Source organism: Natator depressus, chromosome 7 (assembly GCF_965152275.1).
Source record: "Natator depressus isolate rNatDep1 chromosome 7, rNatDep2.hap1, whole genome shotgun sequence".
NCBI lineage: Eukaryota > Metazoa > Chordata > Testudines > Cheloniidae > Natator > Natator depressus.
Window position 1 is genome coordinate 40,584,756 of NC_134240.1, and position 22,200 is coordinate 40,606,955.

The window sequence follows — 22,200 nt, forward strand, 5'->3', positions numbered from 1 at the left end:
CTCTATTTTTCCTCAGGTGCAGCAAAAGTAGTTCCACCATGTCCTACTGAATTCCATAAGAATTGCACACAATTTTAGACACACAGGCAGAGTTAATACTGACATTCTACTTACCCTCCATTCTGTAGAGTATCTCATCACAATCCCCCTGCACTGATTGTTATATTCTGCAATACCCATTTTAGCCACATCCTCTGGCCCTTTGATTCCTAGTGTTTTGTCAATTTCATACTCCTGGAGAGGAGGAGGGGAGGGGGAAAAAAAGTCAATATATATTGCAGTGCAAAACCTTCAGGATTTTCCAGTTCATTAAATATTTGTCCCGGCCCTATGGCTATACAAATACATCCAAAGCCCCAGATTCAAATCTGAATGTGCAAGTTTGTCATGCAAAAAAGCATGCACATTTGAGCTCCTATTTTGCATGTACAGGGTTTTCTCCTCCCACAACCATTACCTGCACTCACATACACAATAACACCAGTAATGGATGAGTCTATCCTTCAGAAATAAGGGCTGTCATAAACAAAGTAAATCAATAAACAGTCATCCTTTGCATGGTAACTACTAACAATAGGCTTGCATAGCTACTTGTACTTTGCACAGCAAAATATACAGTTTGTTGAATCATTTGCTTTGGAACATTCCAAATTTCTAAATGACATGCTAGTCCACTAAAGTTATTACCAGGCATTACTCATTCAGTTTCCCAGGATCAAATTTGGGATGCAGGGGCCAAACAAAAAATACATACCATGTAAAGGTACTCCATGTACAAAGGAGATGATAGAACCCAAAGGGGTGGTGTGACAGGTTGGATCACAGAAACCCCGTTGGGGCTGCCAACTGATGTGCCAAGACTACTTCTGCCCCTGCTTTCGCTGCCAGCTATGGACTTCAGTACCCTGTCTTGTTGAGCCAGACACATTAGCCTGCTGCAAACATCGACCCAGGTCTGAACCACGTCCCCCAAAGCTGCAGACTTAACTGAAAACAGCTTAGAAAGTGCTCCTGTCTCTAGCTCCCAGACACTCAGTTCCCAATGGGGTCCAAACCCCAAATAAATCCATTTTACCCTGTATAAAGCTTATACAGGGTAAACTAATAAATTGTCCGCCCTCTATAACACTGATAGAGAGATATGCACAGCTGTTCCCCCACCCCTGGTATTAATACAGCTGTGCATATCTCTCTCTCAGTGTTATAGAGGGCGAACAATTTATGAGTTTATCCATAGAAGTTTATACATAAGTTTAAAGCTTATACGGGGTAAAATGGATTTATTTGGGGTTTGGTCCCCATTGGGAGTTGGGCATCTGAGTGTTGAAAGACAGGAACGTCTCTTAAGCTGCTTTCAGTTAAGCTTGCAGTTTGTGGGACATGGTTCAGACCTGGGTCTGTGTTTGTGGCTGGCAAGCATGTCTGGCACAGCCAGGCAGGGTTCCGGAGTCCGAAAGCAGGGGCAGTAGTAGTCTTGGCACATCAGTTGGCAGCCCCAAGGAGGTTTCTGTGATTCAACCCGTCCAAGGTGGCATGGAGGACCATGTGGGGAGGACGGTAGGGCCCAGGCCAGCCCCTATGGGGGCAGGGAGGGAGCGCCATCCAACCCCTCACCACCCCCACCTCTGCTCCGGTCCCAGCCTCAGCCACATCCCTGGCTCCCAGCGCCACGTGCACCTGGCCCCATGTCCAGCCTCGGCCATGGCTCTGCTCCTGGCCCTGGGATGAGGCTGGGGAAAAGGCTGGGAGTGGAGCCACACCTGGCTGCAGGCTTGGTTGCTGGCCCCCACCGCAACCCAGCTGCAGCTCTGCTCCCACCCCTGCTCCTGGCTGTGGCCTAGCTCCCAGCCCCAGGCCCTCCCCCAGCTGCAACCCCCTTATCCCTATCCACGTTTCCCCACGCCCCAGCCATGGCCCCGCTCCCAGGCCCAGCTCCAGAGAGGCGGGGGTGGGGGAGGGCTGCAAGACCCTCAAAAGTTTGGGGACCACTGTTTTAGAGGAATTCGGGGGAGGGGGGTGAGTAACAGAGGAGGGCAGGGAAGAGGAAGTAACAAATTATTCAGATGCACAGGTAACCATATGCAAAGATCAAGGTATCAAAAATATCTGCAGGATCACTTATTGCACGTACCACGGGTAAACCATGACAATCCCATCCAAATCTTCTGTCTACATAAAAGCCACTCTGGTGAGCAAATCTGGTTACTACATCTTTAATGGTTCCTGCAAGAATGTGGCCATAGTGGGGAAGCCCAGTTGCAAATGGAGGGCCATCATAAAAAGTAAATCTGTGAAACAATAGGCAAAGTAAGTATTAGTTCAAAATCAGCCCTCACAAAACAGGAAGACCATTCTTCTGTGCTTGTGCTGCTCCTACTTATATGGCTCCGCAAGTTGTATAGTAGAACCTCATAGTTATGAACACCTTGGGAATGGAGGTTGTTTGCAACTCTGAAATGTTTGTAACTGAACAAAACATTATGGTTGCTCTTTCAAAAGTTTACAACTGAACATTGACTTAATACAGTTTTGAAACTTTACTATACAGAAGAAAAATGCTGCTTTCTCTGAAATGTAAATTACTAAAAACAAATTAACAGTACTGTATTTTTTTTTCTCTGCTGCTGCCTGATTGTGTACTTCCGGTTCCAAATGAGGTATGTGGTTGACTGGTCAGTTCATATCTCTGAGGTTCTACAATACCAGCACTGGAGCTAAAACTGATGTAAAGTGTGCGCGCGCGTGCGCACATACACACCCCTTCTTCAGGAGGAAAAAAAAGAAAAGGTAATAACATGGAAAGTGGTGCTGGCTTAGATAGAGTTCTAAAGGAGGCAGCAGCTGTAGTATGAGTGGACAAGCAGAAGGGAGAAGAGCTACAGGTAAATAAGCACTTTATTTTCATGCATACCAGTTGTATCTTTTATGCTGCTTTTTACCTTGGTCTGTTTTTTGACTGTTTCAGGCATTCCTGAAAACAATCAAGTGTGTTCCAGAGATTCAGTATCTTCTCTTCCTCCTGAGGAAAATTTATGTTTTCTGCAACTTGCTGAACCATTCTTTCCCCTATAAGGATCAAACAATATCATGTAGAAAATGAGTTTTGATTTTCAAGACAGAACAAGCAAGGATAAATAGCTTCTCAATACAGTACACTATGCCATTAGAAAAGAATCTCATAGTATATTCCACCATATCACAGTAAGATTCTTGATCACAGCTTAGCAGCTTGTTTCAAAATCGTCACTAAGGTAGCAGTCTGTTCTAAATACACTATGAAGTATTTTCATATTTCATGGTGATACAATAATATGAGGAAGTGGTTCTCCGTTTACTCTTGATTATGTTCATTGTTGGTTTTCCACTGGGTTTCCTTGGTACTTAAAACTAAATGCCTTTTCAAATTTTCTTCCAGATTTGAAGGAGCACTTCCATGAAAAACTTAAGAAATTGTGCTTTCCCCCTCTAGTCAGGTTGTGGTTCTCCCAGGTATTAAAAAGCAGCTCAAATTTAACACTTTAAATATAGAGATCTGAGCTGGATCCCAAATCAGCATTTAAACTACAATGGCAATGTAAAAGGAAGTACAATAGATGTGTAGTGAAGGATGAGGATGGAAGGGTCTGGACAAGGGGACAGGGAGTTAGATCAGTGATAAGAAAGAAGAAAAGTGGAGAGCAACAATTTCTATCTGACTTTGCAACCAGAGCTGTTCAGTAACATTTTCCTGCCCTTGTTTATTACTTTTCTCCTGTTGCTCCCCATTATTTGGAGGTAAAACCTCCACTATGCACCTTGGGAGTTGGTGAATGGCTCTGACAAGTTCTAATCAACCTGTTCACCTAATTTTCAGAAGCAAAGTTCTCTGCTCTCAGTAAAAAATCAAGCCAAAGTTTTCAGCCAACAGCCCATTCTTGCTTATTCCTGGCAATTCCCTGAAGAGCTAAAAAACAGCCCAGTGTAAAAGTCAGAGCCCAAAGCTGTACTCTAATTTTGGCTGAGTCAATGACTCACTACAAGGACAATTATTTCTCATTCACAAACAAGATTTCTCCAGCACATGGAGATGCAATAGTGCTAGAAGATTTGACAATTAGAAATACATGAGTATGTGACTGTGAGACACTCAGGTTTGAACACAGATTTCACAAAACATCTACATAAATTTGTAGTGAGTGCTGGGGTGGAACCCGTGCTGATGGAACATACTGGTACCAATGACACAGTGATATTCAGGAGAAATCCTGTCTGCTTAAGTGGCTGTGGAGATAGGTGAAAAAGGGAAGAAGCTTTAATCTGTCTCTATTCCAATATCTGCTGCTACTGCTCTGGGTTTCCCAAACCACAGCAAAAATGAAACAGTCAGAGTCTTCAGTTTCACTGCTGCCCACAGGTTTGTGAATCACAGAACTGAAAAGACAGAGCTTTGTTAATTGTATTCAGTCTTGTCAAGTACACTGAGAAGCATCAGAAGCACTACTCAGGAAGACAGCATCAATTCATGATCAAAAGGTTGTTTGTTTGTTTGTGTTTTTTTACACACCGCCATAAAATCCAGAAGCTTCATTTTTTTAAAACGTGAAAGTTTAAATGCTGCAGAAAATGACAGCTTAGCCTGTCCACCCTGTGACATTATTGACATGAACTGTGACCGTAAAGATCATTGTTGCAATCAGGGTCCTATGGTTGCCCCAGGTCTTGTACAGAGGAGGTCAAGTGAGGTGTCTATGGAAAGGTTATAATTTGCTGGTTATGATTATGTTGTCTATATGTGTGTATCATTTTTGTATTTGAAGTTATGAATATTGGCTACGTACTTGTATCTCAATGTGTTTGATTCTAAGTAGCCTCAGTGAAGCATTTGGTCGGCTTCTTGAGAAAGGACTATTCTCAGTAAGTGCCCAATCAAGAAACACTTAACTGACAATGGACTTTGGGAGATGCCAATCCACATCTGTGCTTTCCTGGGAACGTTCAAACTAACATGTAAACAATGGCGTCGGCCTGCAAAAAGTTGAATTATTCACAGACATGTGACTTGCCCAGGTGGCTACAAACTCCACCTTGTTGCTGTGACTTTGCACAGGAGAATAAAGGGGTTTCTGCCCTCAAAAAAGAATACAAAAGGCCCTGGAAACCCCTCCATTTTGTCTTCAGCTGGCTCAAGAGATGGCCTCTCCACCCCAAAGAAATGCCTGAAAGACACTGGAACAAAGGACAGTAACTACGGGATTGTGAGCGATTGCTGGACCCAGGCCACAGACTACAACGTTGGTCTGAAAAGGATTGGTCCCAGACTAGGAAGGAGTCTAGCCTTTGAAAGAAGCTTATTGGAACATCTCTGGGGCTGAGATTTCATCTGTAATCAGTTTCTTAATATATTAGGCCTAGACTTGCGTGCTTTGTTTCATTCTGCAAACAGCTGTGCATATCGCTCTATCAGGGTTATAGAGGGCGGACAATTTATGAGTTTATCCTGTATAAGCTTTATACAGAGTAAAACAAATTTATTTGAGGTTTGGATCTCATTGGGAACTGAGTGTCTGGGTGCTAGAGACAGGAGCACTTCCTAAGCTGTTTTCAGTTAAGTCTGCAGCTTTGGGGGACGTGGTTCAGACTTGGGTCGGTGTTTGCAGCAGGCTAGTGTGTCTGGCTCAACAAGACAGGGTACTGAAGTCCCTAGCTGGCAGGGAAAATGGGCTCAGAGGTACTCTCAGCACATCAAGTGGCAGTCCCAAGGGGGTCTCTGTGATCGAACCTGTCACACACCCATCATTCTCAAAACACATCCAAGAACTGCTCACCTAAGGGAGGTGGTAGGTGAATTTTTCAATCCCTGATTTGTACTACATTCATAACAGTAAGGATGGCTCATTTTCCTCAGTTTTCCTCATATTTCCTCAGAAATACATGGCCCTTTTAGGAGGAGATATGCCACATATCTTTCACAAGTTTGGGCCAGACTGTGTCTGACCCCTGTGCAAATGTTGGAGGGAAGCAAAGCACCCAATGGCACATAAAGGGAGTCCTTGTGCTCAGAGTGCAAAGATTCCACAGAACTGGAGATGATGAAAGTGTTTTTCTGTGCAAAGGACATATGAAGGAGGCAGGTCCACTCCCTCAACAAGGTCAGCCAGTAGAGCCAGTTGACAACTGACAGACAGATCCACAGAACCTTGGCGCAGTAGCTGCGCACTCCAGGAAGTACCTCCTTAGAGAAAAAAGTCTCCTGGGACAGCACGACTCTGCGCCATCTCCAGTACATGGCTTAATGCCACAATTTAGCCCTGGTTATTGCTATAGCACAAAGTCATCTTCTGATACATAGCTCATCAAGGAAACCACTAGCTGATGATTATAAGGAGTCTTGAACAAGACAACGCTTTTGTGTATTCTAACAAGGCGAGCAATAACCCTACACCAGTATTTCTCAAATGTGGCCACTGTGGCTGCATTCGGCCACCAGGGGCTTTTCTTGCAGCCACAGCCTCTTGGGTGGTGATTTGGGGAAGTGAGGAGCAAAGCAGCGGCCCCTCCTCTGGGGCTGCCAGAAGGGGTTGGGCCTTGCTCCCCTTTGAAAACAACCGGAGGAGCAGACAGCTGGTGTGAGTTGCCCATCTTCCCAGGGCGGTGGGGCTCAGACTTCTGGCTTCAGCCCTGGTGTGGTGGGCAGCAGGCTCAGGCTGCGTGCTCTTGCCACGGGCTCTGACCGCGAGGCTATGGGCTCAGGGCTTTGACGACTCAGCGGTGGCCTCCATCCCTTGGCCACAGGACTCTATCCCTAGGCTCACCACCCCTCTCATCTCCACTGCTGCCTCCCTACCCAGCTCCCCATCCAAGGTTTAATTTGTTCCCCAGCTTGCCAGGGCTGAGTAAGTCTGCTACGAAAAATGGTATTTGTATATTTGTTAATATCACTTTTTACTGCCTCCCAGCTAGCTAACAAGTCTGCTGCTGTGAGAAAATGATATTAACAAACATACAAATATCACTTTTCACAGTAGCTAGCAAATCTAAAAAAATGCAGCCAAAAAAAAGGGAGAGAAACAATAAGAAAAGACAAGAACATGCAGAGCACCTTATTTGTGTTTCTATTCTGTTTAGGTCCAGTAAAGAATAGAGACAACTGTACATTATTTTTATTATTGAGTCTGAAAAAACGCCCTACATAAATTACTATGATTTGAACATATACATGTGCAAATTTGTTTTTTCTAAAGTAAATTAAGTATTTTATGAAAAATTGTCTGAGCAGCTACCAGCAAGAGTTGGTGGCTGCACTCTGAGGACACCAAAAAAATTGTGGTGAGAACCAGGGCCGTCCCTAGCTATTCTGGGGCCCTACGCAGCCTCCCTACCCCCCCCCCCAAGGCCTCTGCGGGGGGGAGGGGGAAGGAACCGCCCCCCAACTCTCACCGGCGGTGCAGCTGGGGCCAGGTCGCTGTACTTCCCTGAGGACTGCAGCAGGGCTGGGCCTGCACTCACCGGTGGCGGGGAGTAGGGGCGGGGCTGGGGCGGAGCAGGAGCAGGAAGCGGTGGAGTGGGGCGGGGGCTTTGCGGAAGGGGTGGAGTGGGGGCGGGGCTGGGGCGAAGCAGGGGCGGGGGCCATGTGGTAGAGGTGGGGCAGGGGCTGGAGCAGCACGCAGCTGCACAGGGCACTGAGAAATTTGGTGCCCCAAATTTCCTGGTGTCCTACACAGCTGCGTACTTTGCGTATGGGTAGGGATGGCCCTGGTGAGAACCCCTGGCCTAGATGTTAAGACTTAATTAATATAAATAACAGTACTTCACATTTCTGCAGGGTTAGGGTTTCCACCCTAGGATGTTGGAGTGCTTTACAAACATTAATTAGCTCCATGTCACTATTGGAGGAAGGGATCATCTATGTTTTGTTCACAGCCCCAAGGTCACACAGCCATTTAGTGGCTGAAGTGAAAATAAAACCAGTATTTCCCAAATGCAAAGCCTTCTGCCTTAATCACTACACACACTCTATCAAACACAATGGTTTCCTCTGATTGGCAGCAAATACAAACATACTAAACCATAAGTTTACTCAGTATCTACCATGGTGATCTTCTCTGAATGAAGTCATCAATTCCTCATGACTCACTATAGTAAATATTTTAAAAGTTCTTTTCTGTTCATAAGATACTAATAAAATGTAACTGTAACCGGGCTATGGAGGCTGCTATGATATCACAGACTCCATGCATAAACCACAGTATTACTTTTGGCCCATTTCTACTAACTGGAGCACTGTACCAACACAACAGTTTCCAGTAACCACAGGGCACACATTCACATGCATAGCAAAGACTTTCTATCTTTAACAGCACAAAGGAATTTTACCTGAATTGATGGAAGCCTAATGTTTCAGAACTGCGTCGAAAAACCATTTAATGGGCAAGATCAGGGATGTAGTAACTCCTCATTACAGGTCAGTTTTCTCAATCTGCAGGACAGAATTTAGAAAAACTTGACTTTTAATACTACAAAACTATGCTTAGTTACCTGAAGCTGTGGCATAAACAATACTAACAGACGTTAAGCCAATAAAAACTGCTACCACAAAAATTATATCAAGCTGCTACATTAGTAGATAAACTACAACTGGACACAAGACTAGAGCACAGAATTTACTATGTTAAATCTAGTACTTTGATACAGCGGGGGATAAAGGACAAATTAGTGCCTTAAAGACAGACCATTCATAATACAAAAACAACAATGCAATATTCTGACTCTACTACTTCTGGTCTTTGTGTCATGACCCAGAAGCAGGTTGCAGTACCCATCCTGACTGGGTTGCACTGTTCATAGCCTCCAAGACACTGCACCCACATCACCATGGGAGCTCAAGGTATAAGAATTAAACACCGAATCACAGAAATGTAAGGCTGGAAGGAACCTCAGGAGGTCATCAAAGTAGCACCCTGATCTGAGACAGAACAAATAAAAATTAGACCACCCCGACGAGCATTTGTCCAACACGTTCTTACAAATCTCCAATGACTGAGGATTCCACCACAACCCTTGGAAACTTATTCTACAAAATAGCTACCTTTATAGTTTTTCCTAATGTCTAAATCTAAAACTACCTTTCTGAAGATTAAGCTAATTATTTCCTGTCCTGTCTTTAGTAGACGTGAAAGACAACTGGATTACTGTATTCCACTTTGTAACAGCTCTTAACAAATTTGAAGACTTATCAGGTCACCCCTCTGTCTTCTTTTCTCAAAACTAAACATGCCCACCTTTTTTTTTTTTTTAAAAAAAAACCTTTCCTTAAAAAGGTCAGTTTTTCTAAAACTTTTAATCATTTTTGTCACTTTCCTCTGGACTCGCTCCAATTTATCCACAGTATTTCTGAATTGTGACACCCAGAATTAGACACAGTACTCCAGCTGAGTCCTCTCCAGTGCCGACCAGGACAATTACCTCTCATGTCTTACAACACTCAAGTTAATATACACAATAATGAGATTAGCCTTTTTCACAACTGCATCACATTGTTGACTCATATTCAATTTGTGATGTACTATATCCTCCAGATCATTTTGAGCAATTCCCCATTCCCCTTTCATTTTTCCTTTCTAATCACAATACTTGGCATTTGTCTTGATTGAATTTCGTCTTGTGGATTTCAGACCACTTCTCTGATTTGTCAAGGTTGTTTTGAATTCTAATCCAGTCCTTCAAAGTACTTGCAACGCCTCCCAGTTTGGTCTCATCCCCAAATTTTAGAAGCACACTCTCCACTCCATTATTCAAATAATTAATGAAAATATTGAATAGTACTATACCCAGGACATAGTCCTCCAAGACCCCACTAGGCAACACCCTCCCACAATTTGACAGCAAACCATTGATGACTACTCTGAGTACGGTCTTCCATCCAGTTATGCAACCACCTTACAGTAATTTCATCCAGAACACATTTTTCCCTCGTTTGCTTATGAGAATCATCATGTGGGACTGTGTCAAAAGCCTTACTAAAATCATGTAGCAGTCTGTTGAAAAAACATCATTCCCGTGACACAAGAGGGAGATACAAGCTGATGGAAACTATTTGAACCCCAAATACTGATACACTGTACCTCAAAAGGACACCCTGTACCCACATATTCACCATTATATGATTATGATTGGGGCTGTCAATTAATCACAGTTAACTCACATGATTAACTCAATAAAAAGTAACTGCGATTAAAAAATTAATCGGAATTAATCGCATTGTTAAACAATAGAATACCAATTGAAATGTATTACATTTTTTGGATGTTTTTCTACATTTTCAAAAATATTGATTTCTATCACAACACAGAATACAAAGTGTACAGTGCTCACTTTATATAATTTTTTATTACAAATATCTGCACTGTAAAAATGATAAACAAAAGAAATACTATTTTTCAATTCACCTCATACAAGTACTGTAGTGCAATCTCTTTATCATGAAAATGTAACTTAGAAAAGTAGATTTTTTTGTTATTGTTACATAACTGCCCTCAAAAACAAAACAATGTAAAACTTTAGCGCCTACAAGTCCACTCAGTCCTACTTCTTGTTCAGTCAATCCCAAAGACAAACAAGTTTGTTTACATTTACAGGAGATATTGTAAATAAGAAGGCAGCAGTGTCACCTGTAAATGAGAACAGGCGTTCGCATGGCACTTTTGTAGCCGGCGTTGCAAGGTATTTACGTGCCAGATATGCTAATCATTCTTATATCCCTTATGCTTCGGCCACCTTTCCAGAGGACATGGTTCCATGCTCATGATGCTTGTTAAAAAAATGTGTTCATTAAATTTGTGACTGAACTCCTTGGGGGAGAATTGTATTTCTCCCATTCTGTTTTACCCGCATTCTGCCATGTATTTCATGTTATAGCAGTTTCCTTTGATGACCCAGCACGGGTTTGTTTTAAGAACACTTTCACAGCAGATTTGACAAAACGCGAAGAAGGTACCAATGTGAGATTTCTAAGGATAGCTACAGCACTCGACCCAAGGTTTGAGAATCTGAAGTGCCTTCCAAAGAGGGACAAGGTGTGGAGCATGCTTTTAAAAGTCTTAAAAGAGCAACACTATGATGTGGAAACTATAGAACCCAAACCACCAAAAAAGAAAATCAACCTTCTCCTGGTGGCATCTGACTCAGATGATGAAAATGAACATGTGTCGGTCCGCTCTGCTTTGGATCATTATTGAGCAGAACCCGTCATCAGCATGGACACACGTCTTCTGGAATTGTGGCTGAAGCATGAAGGGACATATGAATCTTCAGCACATCTGGCACATAAATATCTTGCATTGCTGGCTACGACAGTGCCATGCAAATGCCTGTTCTCACTTTCAGGTGACACTGTAAACAAAATGTGGGAAGCATTGTCTCCTGCAAATTGTAACCAAACTTGTTTGTCTGAGTGACTGGCTGAAGTAGGACCGAGGGAACTTGTAGGTTCTAAAGTTTTACACTGTTTTATTTTTGAATGCAGTTATTTTTTGTACATAATTCTACATTTGTAAGTTCAACTTTTGTTATAAAGAGATTGCACTACAGTACTTGTATTAGGTGAATTGAAATATACTATTTCTTTTGTTTTTTACAGTGCAAATATTAGTAATCAAAAGAATAAAGTGAGCACTGTAAACTTTGTATTCTGTGTTGTAATTGAAATTAATATATTTGAAAATGTAAAAAAAATCTAAAAATATTTAAATAAATGGTATTGTATTATTGTTTAACTGTGTGATTAATAGCAATTAATTTTTAATCACGTGTGACAGCCCTAATTATGATATGTTTTGTGTAAAGTATGCCTTGTGAGGTATTATTCCAGAAGTCATGATCTGTTTAACATTACTATCCTCTGAAGTTATGAGGTTTTGCTACATGCTTGTTACTGCAATATGCTGAGAGTCCAGGAGATATCCACAGCTAGCCTTTTAGTGGCAACAAAGGAGCAACTAACAACCCCAACACAGATTTACATCAGGACTAGCTTGCTATGTGTTGATGGCCCATTAAGGACAACTACTCTCCCAGTAGGCCCCTCCCAAAGACCCCTGAGAGAACACAATAGGAACTGCCTAGCCCCTGTGACCAGCAAGGATCTTTCCAGCCCCTCAAAGAGAGAGTTTAAAACGAAGGGGCAATGCCATCACCACTTGACTGCTCTCCTCTCCCACCTACTCTGAAGGCAACAAGAACTTTGGGAAGAAAAAGAACTGGGGAGATTGGTCCCAGGCTGAAAAGGGAATTCAGCCTGTTTACTAAGAACTGTAAGCAGCCTGCAACATCCAGTAGGGTGAGAAAAACTGCTTGATTCAAATCTTGCTTAGTCTGATAAAGTTTAGGACTTAGACTGTAATTTTAATCTTTTATTTCTTATATAACCAACCCCGACCTCTATGCCTATCACTTATAAATCACTTAAAATCTATCTTTCCGTAGTTAATAAACTTATTTTCATGTTTAACTGTAAACAGTGAGTTTGTCCTAAGTGCTTGGGGGATCTGCTCAGATTACAAAGGCTGGGCAATGTCCACTATCCTTTGATGACAAGGCAAACTAATTAATGAGCTTGCATTGTTCAAGAGAAGGTCTTGAGCAGTGTGAGATGGTACATTTCTGAGGGGCGAGGCTGGGTCGGCATGGGGGGAGGGGGAGGAAGTTTGCTGGTCTCTCCTTGTTTACAGTTCATGAGTGGCTTAGAGAGCGTTCATGCAATTTGGCTGGTGTGCCTCCGCATGTTGTTGGCTGAGTGATCACAGCACCTGGAGGGGTTTGCTGCTTGTCACTAGCATAGCATTTTAAGAGACAGCCCAGCCCAGATTGGAGAGTTAAGGGGGCACAGCAGTCCCACAGGTCCAGGTTGTACCCCAGGGGTCTGTAACAAGGGCCTTAACCAGAAGTGATGATAAAAGCTGTATTGATTTTGACTGTACATTTACTGGTTAAAACAGTTTTTGTTTTTTAATATCTATCATTCTGCTGGCATGAAAGCATGAAACCAAGCAAGCTGAATTTTTCAAAGTTTAACTTCTCCTAAATGAGAAGTTCTTTTCAAAAGGTTACTTCTGTCTCCAAAAATGTTTTAAAAGCAGTGTACACTGAATCTTTCAAAATTGATACCAAGAGGAAGCCTTGCACCATAAGTGAAGAACTAAACCTGCCACCCACTACTGATGCTGCTAAAATCATAAAAGTAAAAAGAGATATAGTTAAAATGCCATCAATCTCCAATACAAGTCAAGCATCAATATGATAAAAAGGCTCAGGACAGAAAACCCAAGCAACCAAAAAGATATACACAAAGCAACAAAAACCATGACACGATTACTTTCTGAGTTTATTGACATAACTTTGCAGGCAGAAATTATTGTTTTTGCTAGTGATGTGAGAGTATTGTACTGTGGAAGTCGCTCTATATCTACTTTTGGTAAGACAACATTTCCACACAGAATGAAACACTAAGCTATGCATTAATTATTTTAAGAAAGAAATAAGATTTCGCCATATATATGCATACATTTGTACTAGTACTATGATTTTGCTGTCTCTCTGATGTCTTCTTTAATTCATGATTTAGTGCTATTACTGAATAGTAAATTAAATGTAAACAACATACTACTAGGGAATAAATTTTTAACATACTTTTTTTAAAAGGAGACAACATTCAGCGGGAACGGTGTTCTTCAATCTGGACTGATGGTGCTACAGCTAACATGGACAAATAGCAGCCTTTTTACCTGGAAGAGGGAAATACAATTACATAAGCATTAAAATCAGGAGCCTACTAAAATTCTATTTAAAATATATTAAATCAATCATTTAATTATACCATAAATTAATACAATTCAAATAATTTAGCATGGCGGATTTAAAATATTTCAGCCATTGTGTGGGTTGTGAATTAAAAAAAGATTATGAATCACTTTTTGCCATAGCTGCAACCCAAAGTATTTAAAATAAAGAAAAAGTAAAATATTACAATCAGAATAATTTATGTATATTTTTATCACTATCAGTTAGCTTCTAAAGTCCTATAGAATCCTAACTATAGGTCTGATCCAAAGACTCCTGCTGACTTCAGCTGTCTTGAAGTCAAGTTCCACATCACCTTCCTATGTCATGATGTGATCATTCATGCTTTATTCATCTTCTCCCACTCTCTATTCCATGCCCGATTCCACATGTATGAAATTCCCTCACCAGGCTAGTTCAAATCTCCACCTTCCCCTTATACAAACACCTCCTGAAGATTGACATTTGAGTAAATTATTAATAATTCCTTTTTAAAAAAAAATATATAAGACTGGATACCCAGCATATCCTATTTTCTGTCTCTTTTAGGCTGAAAACTCTTTGAAGCACAGTGCTGAACACATTCTTTGAGTTAAGCAAGTGAAATATACCACAACTCCACACTGAAAATCCACCACTGCTAGAACAGAGGGCAAGAGCCAGGTGGACAACCTGTGAACAGCACAATTTAACATGTGGATGTGGAGAGGGAATTTGTCCAATAGCAAAGGATATCACAGGATCTTTGATTGCCACACAGCAAACTTGCTTTTAAAGGTCTTACACTAAAGGGTCAGGTGGAGAACAGAACAATATAACACAATGTATCTGTTTCATGAAGATGAAGGACGCAGTGAGCCACACCAGGCTCTGAACATGCAGTTCCAACATGTATTTCAAATCTTATGCTTAGACCATAAAACCCATCTCTTCTGGCCGAGTTATTCTGTTCCATTCTAAGTAGCATTGTACACAACTCATCACATAGCTGCTAATTCAAGACTAAACTTGTAGAAAGTTTTCTATACATGATTTTCTTCCCCCACTGGAACTTTCCAAATAGCCACCCAGAAACGCTGTGTAATACTCCAACATATTCAGGATGCACCTGTATTAGGAAAAATTGGAAAACAATCCTCCCTCAAAACAGCTTGGCTGGTGGTAGCAATGGTGGAGACCCTAGTATAGGATGTGGGCCTTTTCACCCTACTTAGAGCAGAGGTAGATCATATGGTGGTAGATATGCCACCTTGTCTAAGGCTAGTAACAATGCAACTCCCAGTGAAACTGCAGAAGTGATAAATTAGTGATCCCAATTTCCTACAGCGTGTTTTAGCCCTACAATTAGAGATCTAAACTTATAATGATTAAATTGAGTTTCTGAATCCCAATCTGGGAAAATGATTGAAACACAAGCAGAGATTTATGTCAGAAACCAGAAAGGGAAGCAGAACAAAAAGGACTTGATTTCATCCCGGTAAGACATCACAAAAGATGCAATGCTGTCTAAAACAACAACAGCCACATTTCTTCCAGAAATTATTTTGAAATGCCTCAGAATACATAGGACCAATTAAAGAAATACTATGATAAAGGCCAAACTGTTAAAGAAATGTACAAAGTTTACATCTACCTACCTAAAAATCCCTGCATAGTTACTTCAATTTATCTCTTCATCCTACAACTACTGTTGCAAATTTTTCATTCTTTATATTAGCTTGATCAAACAAACAAAACCAAGAGAGATCCTTCATTGAAGGGACTGACAGCTCTGCAGTGACTGCAAGTCACTCCATCTAACAGATAAAAAAAACCAACGGCCAAGATTTGTTTAATGCTATAGTTCTTATGATACTGCTATTACATGGTAAAAGAGCCTCCATCACCTGACAATAGCCTCATGTCATCTCACCAACAAAAAAAAGTAACAACAATCCTAACTATACATATAAAATTATAGGGTCTAAATTAGCTCTTATCACTCAAGAAAGATCTTGGAGTCATTGTGGATAGGTCTCTGAAAACACCTACTCAATGTGCCATGGTGGTCAAAAAAGGGAACAGAATGTTCGGAATCATAAGAAAGGGACGGATAAGAAGACAGAAAATATCATATTGCCTCTATATAAATCCTTGGTTTGCCCACATCTTGAATACTGTGTGCAGACGTGGTCGCCCCATCTCAAAAAAGATATACTGAAATTGGAAAAGGTTCAGAAAAGGGCAAAACAAAAATGATTAGGGGTATGGAGCATCTGTCATATGAGGAGAGATTAATAAGACTGGGACTGTTCCGCTTGGAAAAGAGACAACTAATGGGGGATATGATGGAGGTCTATAAAATCATGACTGGTGTTGAAAAAGTAAATAAGGAGGTGTTATTTACTCCTTCTCATAACACAAGAACTAAATGTCACCAAACGAAATTAATAGGCAGCAGGTTTAAAACAGACAAAAGTATGTATTTTTTCACACAACGCACAGTCAACCTGTGGAACTCCTTGTCAGAGGATCTTCTGAAGGCCAAGACTGTAACAGGGTTCAAAAAGAACCAGATAAATTCATGGAGGATAGGTCCATCAATGGCTATTAGCCTGGATGGCCAGGGATGGCGTCCCTAGCCTCTCTTTGCCAGAAGCTGGGAATGGGCGACAAAGGATAGATCACTTGATGATTACCTGTTCTGTTCATTCCCTCTGGGGCACCTGGCATTGGCCACTGTTGGAAGACAGGATACTGGGCTAGATGGACCTTTGGTCTAACCCAGTATGGCCATTCGTAAAGATGCTTATTCCAGCTCAAAGGGGGCATCTGGGTAACTTTTCCCCAGGGGAAAGGAGTCAAATCTATTACAGTTAAATCAGTCAAATGTCAGCCTTCCTTAAGAATATATTTCCCTTAACATGCCAGTACAAGTAGAATGCTTACAATGTACTGTACTTTGCAAGAAATGTTCGTTTCTTTATCTAGCATCCTTTGGTTAATTCCTTGACTTGTTGCTTACTTGGTGATAAGGAAACAGGTAACTACATTCTACAGATCTTTAAAAATACCAGCAAGTCAAGAATCAATATCAAATCCATGGAAGTTTAATGGAACATGAGGCATGTTATGATCTCATATTTCTAAAACTAAAAAGGAATTGACAGTTTAAAATTCCCATATATTAAACAGATATCTTTACCATCGGTGCATTGTTTGCCACTTGAACACTGCAGTTTTAGGAACCTCAAAAAGAAACTGATCATAAAAAACATGAAACTGGCTTCATTGATTTTCAATTTCCAAGCTGAGAGAAACATGTAAAGCAAGTAGCAATTACAATAAGGACAAAATTGGACTTTTAAAATATTAGTTTTAATAACTTAAAAGTTATTAACAATGCATGTTTCCTTACAATGCAACATTTGTACTACTGTATTCATTATTAGCAGTTTCCCTTTACTCTCGGGGTTAAAGGTTAAGAACATAACTGCCATACTGGTCCGTATCCAGTCTTCTGACAGTAACCAATGCCAGCTGTTTCAAAGGGGAATGAACAGAAAAGGGCAATCAAGTGAGCCAACCCCTGTCATCCAGTCCCAGCACATGCCAGTAAGAGGTTTAGGAACACCCTGGGTGTGGACTTGTATTCTGGACATTTTGGCTAATAGCCATTAATGGACTTATCCTCCATGAAAGTCTCTAATTCTTTTTTAAACCCGGTTATAGTTCTGGCCTTCACCTCACCCCCTGGCAACAAGTTCCACAAGTTGACTGTGTGAAGTACTTCCCCTTGTTTTAAACCCACTGCCTATTAATTTCATTGGATGACCCCGGGTTCTTGGGTTATGTTAAAGAGTAAATAACATTGCCTTATTCACTTTCTCCACATCATTCACGATTTTTTAGACTTCTATCATACTCCCCCTTAGGCATCTATCCTTTTCCTAATGGCTCCTAACATTTTGTAAGCTTTTTTTGATTGCTGCTGCACATTAAGCATATGTTTTCAGAAAACTATCCAGGATAACTCCGTGATTTCTCTGTTGAGTGGTAACAGTTAATGTAAACCCCACCATTTAGCATATATACTTGCGATTATGTTTTCCAATGTGCATTACTTTGCATTTATCAACACTGAATTTCAGCTGCCATTTTGTTGCCCTGTCACCCAGGTTTGTGAGAGTCTTCCGTAACTCTTCACAGTCTGCTTTGTACTTAACCATCTACCCCTCAAGAATTGGACACAGACACACCCCTGCCCAATCTTCCTTCCGTTACTGCCACAAACCAAGAACCCCTAAGAGCCAGGCACTCACAGTCTCCCCTCCAAGGTCCTGCCTGGGGCCCAGGCAACCCATTAACCCCATCAAGAGCTGGCACATGCCCCCTCCCACGCACGCAACCCTCCCTCCAGTCACTACTAAGGCCCAGCGCTCCCCTCACCTCCCAGGCACAACCCCCTCATGCTTAGTCCCCACCCCAACAGCTGGTACCACGGGGGGGGGGGTCACTGCACCAAATCCCTGCGAGTGGATAGTCAGCTGAGCCCCCCTGCACAGCACCGCTCCACCCCACCTCCGGGTAACCCAGCCAGCCAGCCCGCCCAGCTCCCTGCACTCACCAGTCGCCTCGCCCTCCACGACCCCAGCCACCAGCCGGTTAGAAATGATGCAACCAAAAGAAAGCATGACAGGAAGCAAAGGAACACGCCTGCCTGCTGTATCCAATCACCGCGCTCCATACACAGGCCGCAACAAGGCAGCCTCTGATTGGTCAAGCGGGTCTCTTGGTAACTGTAAATCATGGGGGATGTGATGGCAGGAAGACTGAAGCGGTAGGGCGAGGGGAAGGAAGGAAGGAGTGCAGAAGTGACGTGACTTGTGTTGGACCCACGCCTGGGTTTTGCAGGGGCGTTTCCTGGGAGGCCTCACGCGTGACAGGGGGAAATAGGCTGGTGCTCGGTGCTGCACCCGGGTCTGTGGTGTGTTGTCAGCCCCAGCCCTTACACGCTGCGTGTGGGCTCGGCGCAGCGGCGCTGAGCTAGAGCATTTGCTCGCTGGGGCTCTCTGCATCTGCAAACCGCGCGCTCCGCAGCTTCAGACACGGAATCCATTTTAGACGACGGGTCTAATTCAATTGAGAGCTCTGCTCTGCAGGGGGGATAGCCCCGCCCCCGCACACATACCGTTTGGACCCCCGAAAGCTAGGCTGGCATAAGAGGCACCCGACGTATACGATATAGTTTCAACTGGTTTAGTTCCATCCTTCTCTGCTTCCCTTCTTTCTCCCCCCTTCCCCGTCTCTCTTTGTTGTTTTGCTCGTTGCTGTTCTTTTCATCCAAATTTTGCTCTCTCCGTCCTGGTTTTTTTTGTTTGTTTGTTTTTAAATTACTCCTACGCATACACTGAATTGGCCTGCCTAGAGCACAACGAGTGTGTGCAAGAACCAGTTTCTTAGACAGGCTTGCTATTTAGCAAATGGTCATACAAGCCACAGAGACACAGAATACAATAAAATACAAGCCTTATTTGGGAAACTGGATGTTGAGTCTCTGAATGCCAATTTAGAGTGGAAGTTTCCCTAACTTCCCTGCCTGCAAGCAAATAACTTGTGACTTTGGGGGTTTCTTAAGATTGCCTACAAGAGTGCCTCTTAATTTTATGACAGGTTTCAGAGTAACAGCCGTGTTAGTCTGTATTCGCAAAAAGAAAAGGAGTACTTGTGGCACCTTAGAGACTAACCAATTTATTTGAGCATGAGCTTTCGTGAGCTACAGCTCACTTCATCGGATGCATCCGATGAAGTGAGCTGTAGCTCACGAAAGCTCATGCTCAAATAAATTGGTTAGTCTCTAAGGTGCCACAAGTACTCCTTTTCTTAATTTTATTTTTTCTCAGTATTGACACTAGGTGAATGGAGATCAGTACTCCTCAAAGCTACCAAATAATTGGCAAATGGGTGAAGCATGAACAGTTTTTCAATGGTGAATTGTGATGGAAGAGTGGTAGGAATAATCTAAAAATAATGAGGTTCAATAATTTTATTCACACTGGAAGTGTACTGGTTGGTGAGGTATCCTTACTGTATGGTGGGTTATTAGAATTGCCTGTTTGATTGAATTGATCTAACTTAATAGGGGTCCATGGGAGGAACAAATAGGAAAGCAACACAACAGATCTAAGTGAGCACTTACCAACACTCACTAGAAAGATAATGTGGCAAGCTGTTACTTTCAAGGATCCTGTCTCTGACAAATTGCAAAAGCTAGGACCTGGAGATCAAAAGAACAGTTAAAAAGCAGTTCTCTGGCGAGCTAGGGGGTCACTTGTCAGAAGCTATCTAGGGAGACAAGCTGATATAGACAGACTATAGGTAGTCAGTCTCTCTAAAGAAATTGGGCCTTCCTAGTTCCAGGAAATATTAAGTCTTAGGGAAAAGTAGATATGACTATAGTCTGTTATTATTTTAAAAATGTTTTTTCAGAAATGCTTTGTTCTAAAAAATTTAATACTTTGCTTTAAAGAGGCTGAAACCTGTGTGGTCACTGTATATACCTCTGTGATTGCTCTTGGAAGGAACAAAGCTACATGGTCTTTTCCAAAGCACGTCTGCTGAAGTAATCACAGTTTATACTAGGGAACTTCAACCCATTGCCCACTCTGACAGTGCGAAAGTCATGTAACTCCACCCAAGATAGAAGTGAGAGCCTGAGGCCTGAGAAGGTATGCTCAAATAGACCAGGAGGGGTCAGAGATGTAGTTAGGCTAGTAACTGTGAGGCAAGCAAATTGCAATTGTTAGAATTTGTAAAAAAGAACCAAGTAATGTAAGGGTAAAAGTGGTTATTATGACCTCGTGGTGATTTTGTTGTAAGATCCACAATCTTGTCCTCACAGCTCACAACAAAGCAATACAGACACTAACATTTGAAATACTACATTGGATTTCATTAGCTTTATAATATTGATGAAGCTAATTATTAAAATGTTTCATGTAATTAGAAGTAAATTGCTGCTAGCTACCTGTGCAATTAGTTCTGTGCTGTATTGGGATTACTTCAGCATTTTTCATTGTTGGTGTCAATGACTATGTAAGAAATTACTGCTCCACTATATATAATAAATAGGGCCCTACCAAATTCACAGTCCATTTTAGTCAATTTCAAGGTCATAGGGTTTTAAAAATAGTAAATTTCATGATTTCAGCTATTTAAATCTGAAATTTCATGGTATTATAATTGTAGGGGTCCTGACACAAAAAGGAGTTGGTGGGGGGATCACATAGTTACTATAGAGGGGGTTGCGGTACCGCTACCCTTACTTCCGCACTGCTGCTGGTGGTGGTACAACCACAGCAACCCTTCTTCTCTATTATTCCTGGCCATCCTTCCGAGTTCATGCCACCATACATTCCTTAACACAGCCCTATATTCCATCTCTTTATGGGCTGCTCCTTCGTGGCCTGCTGGTCTCTCTACCAGTTCCCTAGCCCATTTCTCCCAGGCTGCACCCAGTCTACCCTTCCCTCCCTAAACTCTGTTCCTGACAATCTTCCCTGCCAAATCCACTTGACACGTCCCTCAGTGACTATGCTTCAGCTACTTCCAGCTCCCTTCCAGGTTAAATGATCTGGAGAAAAGGGTAAACAGTGAGGTGGCAAAGTCTGCAGATGACACTAACCTGCTCAAGATAGTTAAGACCAAAGCAGACTGTGAAGAACTTCAAAAAGATCTCACAAAACTAAAGTGATTGGGCAACAAAATGGCAAATGAAATTTAATGTGGATAAATGTAAAGTAATGCACATTGGAAAAAATAACCCCAACTATACATACAATATGATGGGGTCTAATTTGGCTACAATTAATCAGGAGAAAGATCTTGGAGTCATCATGGATAGTTTTCTGAAGATGTCCACGCAGTGTGCAGCGGCAGTCAAAAAAGCAAATGGGATGTTAGGAATCATTAAAAAAGGGATAGAGAATAAGACGGCGAATATCTTATTGCCCTTATATAAATCCATGGTACGCCCACATCTTGAATACTGCATACCCTCATCTCATGTGGTCCCCTCATCTCAAAAAAGATATACTGGCATTAGAAAAGGTTCAGAAAAGGGCAACTAAAATGATTAGGGGTTTGGAACGGGTCCCATATGAGGAACCATATTAAAGAGACTAGGACTTTTCAGCTTGGAAAAGAGGAGACTAAGGGGGGATATGATAGAGGTATATAAAATCATGAGTGATGTGGAGAAAGTGAAGAAGGAAAAGTTATTTACTTGTTCCCATAATATAAGAACTAGGGGCCACCAAATGAAATTAATGGGCAGCAGATTTAATACAAATAAAAGGAAGTTCTTCACTCACCACACAGTCAACCTATGGAATGCCTTGCCTGAGGAGG

At 41.9% G+C, this 22,200-nt stretch overlaps 1 protein-coding gene and 1 non-coding gene across 4 annotated transcripts in view; both read right to left on the bottom strand.

The window, feature by feature from the left end:
• The window catches only part of IARS1 (isoleucyl-tRNA synthetase 1), a 225,591-nt gene that overhangs the window by 170,638 nt on the left and 32,753 nt on the right, over positions 1 to 22,200 (bottom strand). For 2 of the 3 annotated variants that reach the window (XM_074958198.1, XM_074958201.1), the window contains exons 1-6: positions 18,419 to 18,558; positions 13,663 to 13,757; positions 8,353 to 8,455; positions 2,940 to 3,066; positions 2,132 to 2,288; positions 115 to 234 (exon numbers count right to left, since the gene is read on the bottom strand). In XM_074958198.1, the coding sequence (XP_074814299.1) occupies positions 115 to 234; positions 2,132 to 2,288; positions 2,940 to 3,058 (396 nt within the window). In that variant the 5' untranslated portion in view covers positions 3,059 to 3,066; positions 8,353 to 8,455; positions 13,663 to 13,757; positions 18,419 to 18,558. Of the gene's footprint in view, positions 1 to 114; positions 235 to 2,131; positions 2,289 to 2,939; positions 3,067 to 8,352; positions 8,456 to 13,662; positions 13,758 to 18,418; positions 18,559 to 22,200 lie in introns of those variants that run through there. The other variant, XM_074958200.1, reaches the window with a different exon arrangement.
• LOC141991789 (small nucleolar RNA SNORA84) lies at positions 8,161 to 8,295 on the bottom strand. Its single transcript, XR_012640476.1, has one exon. It is a non-coding gene; the product is annotated as a small nucleolar RNA SNORA84 (small nucleolar RNA).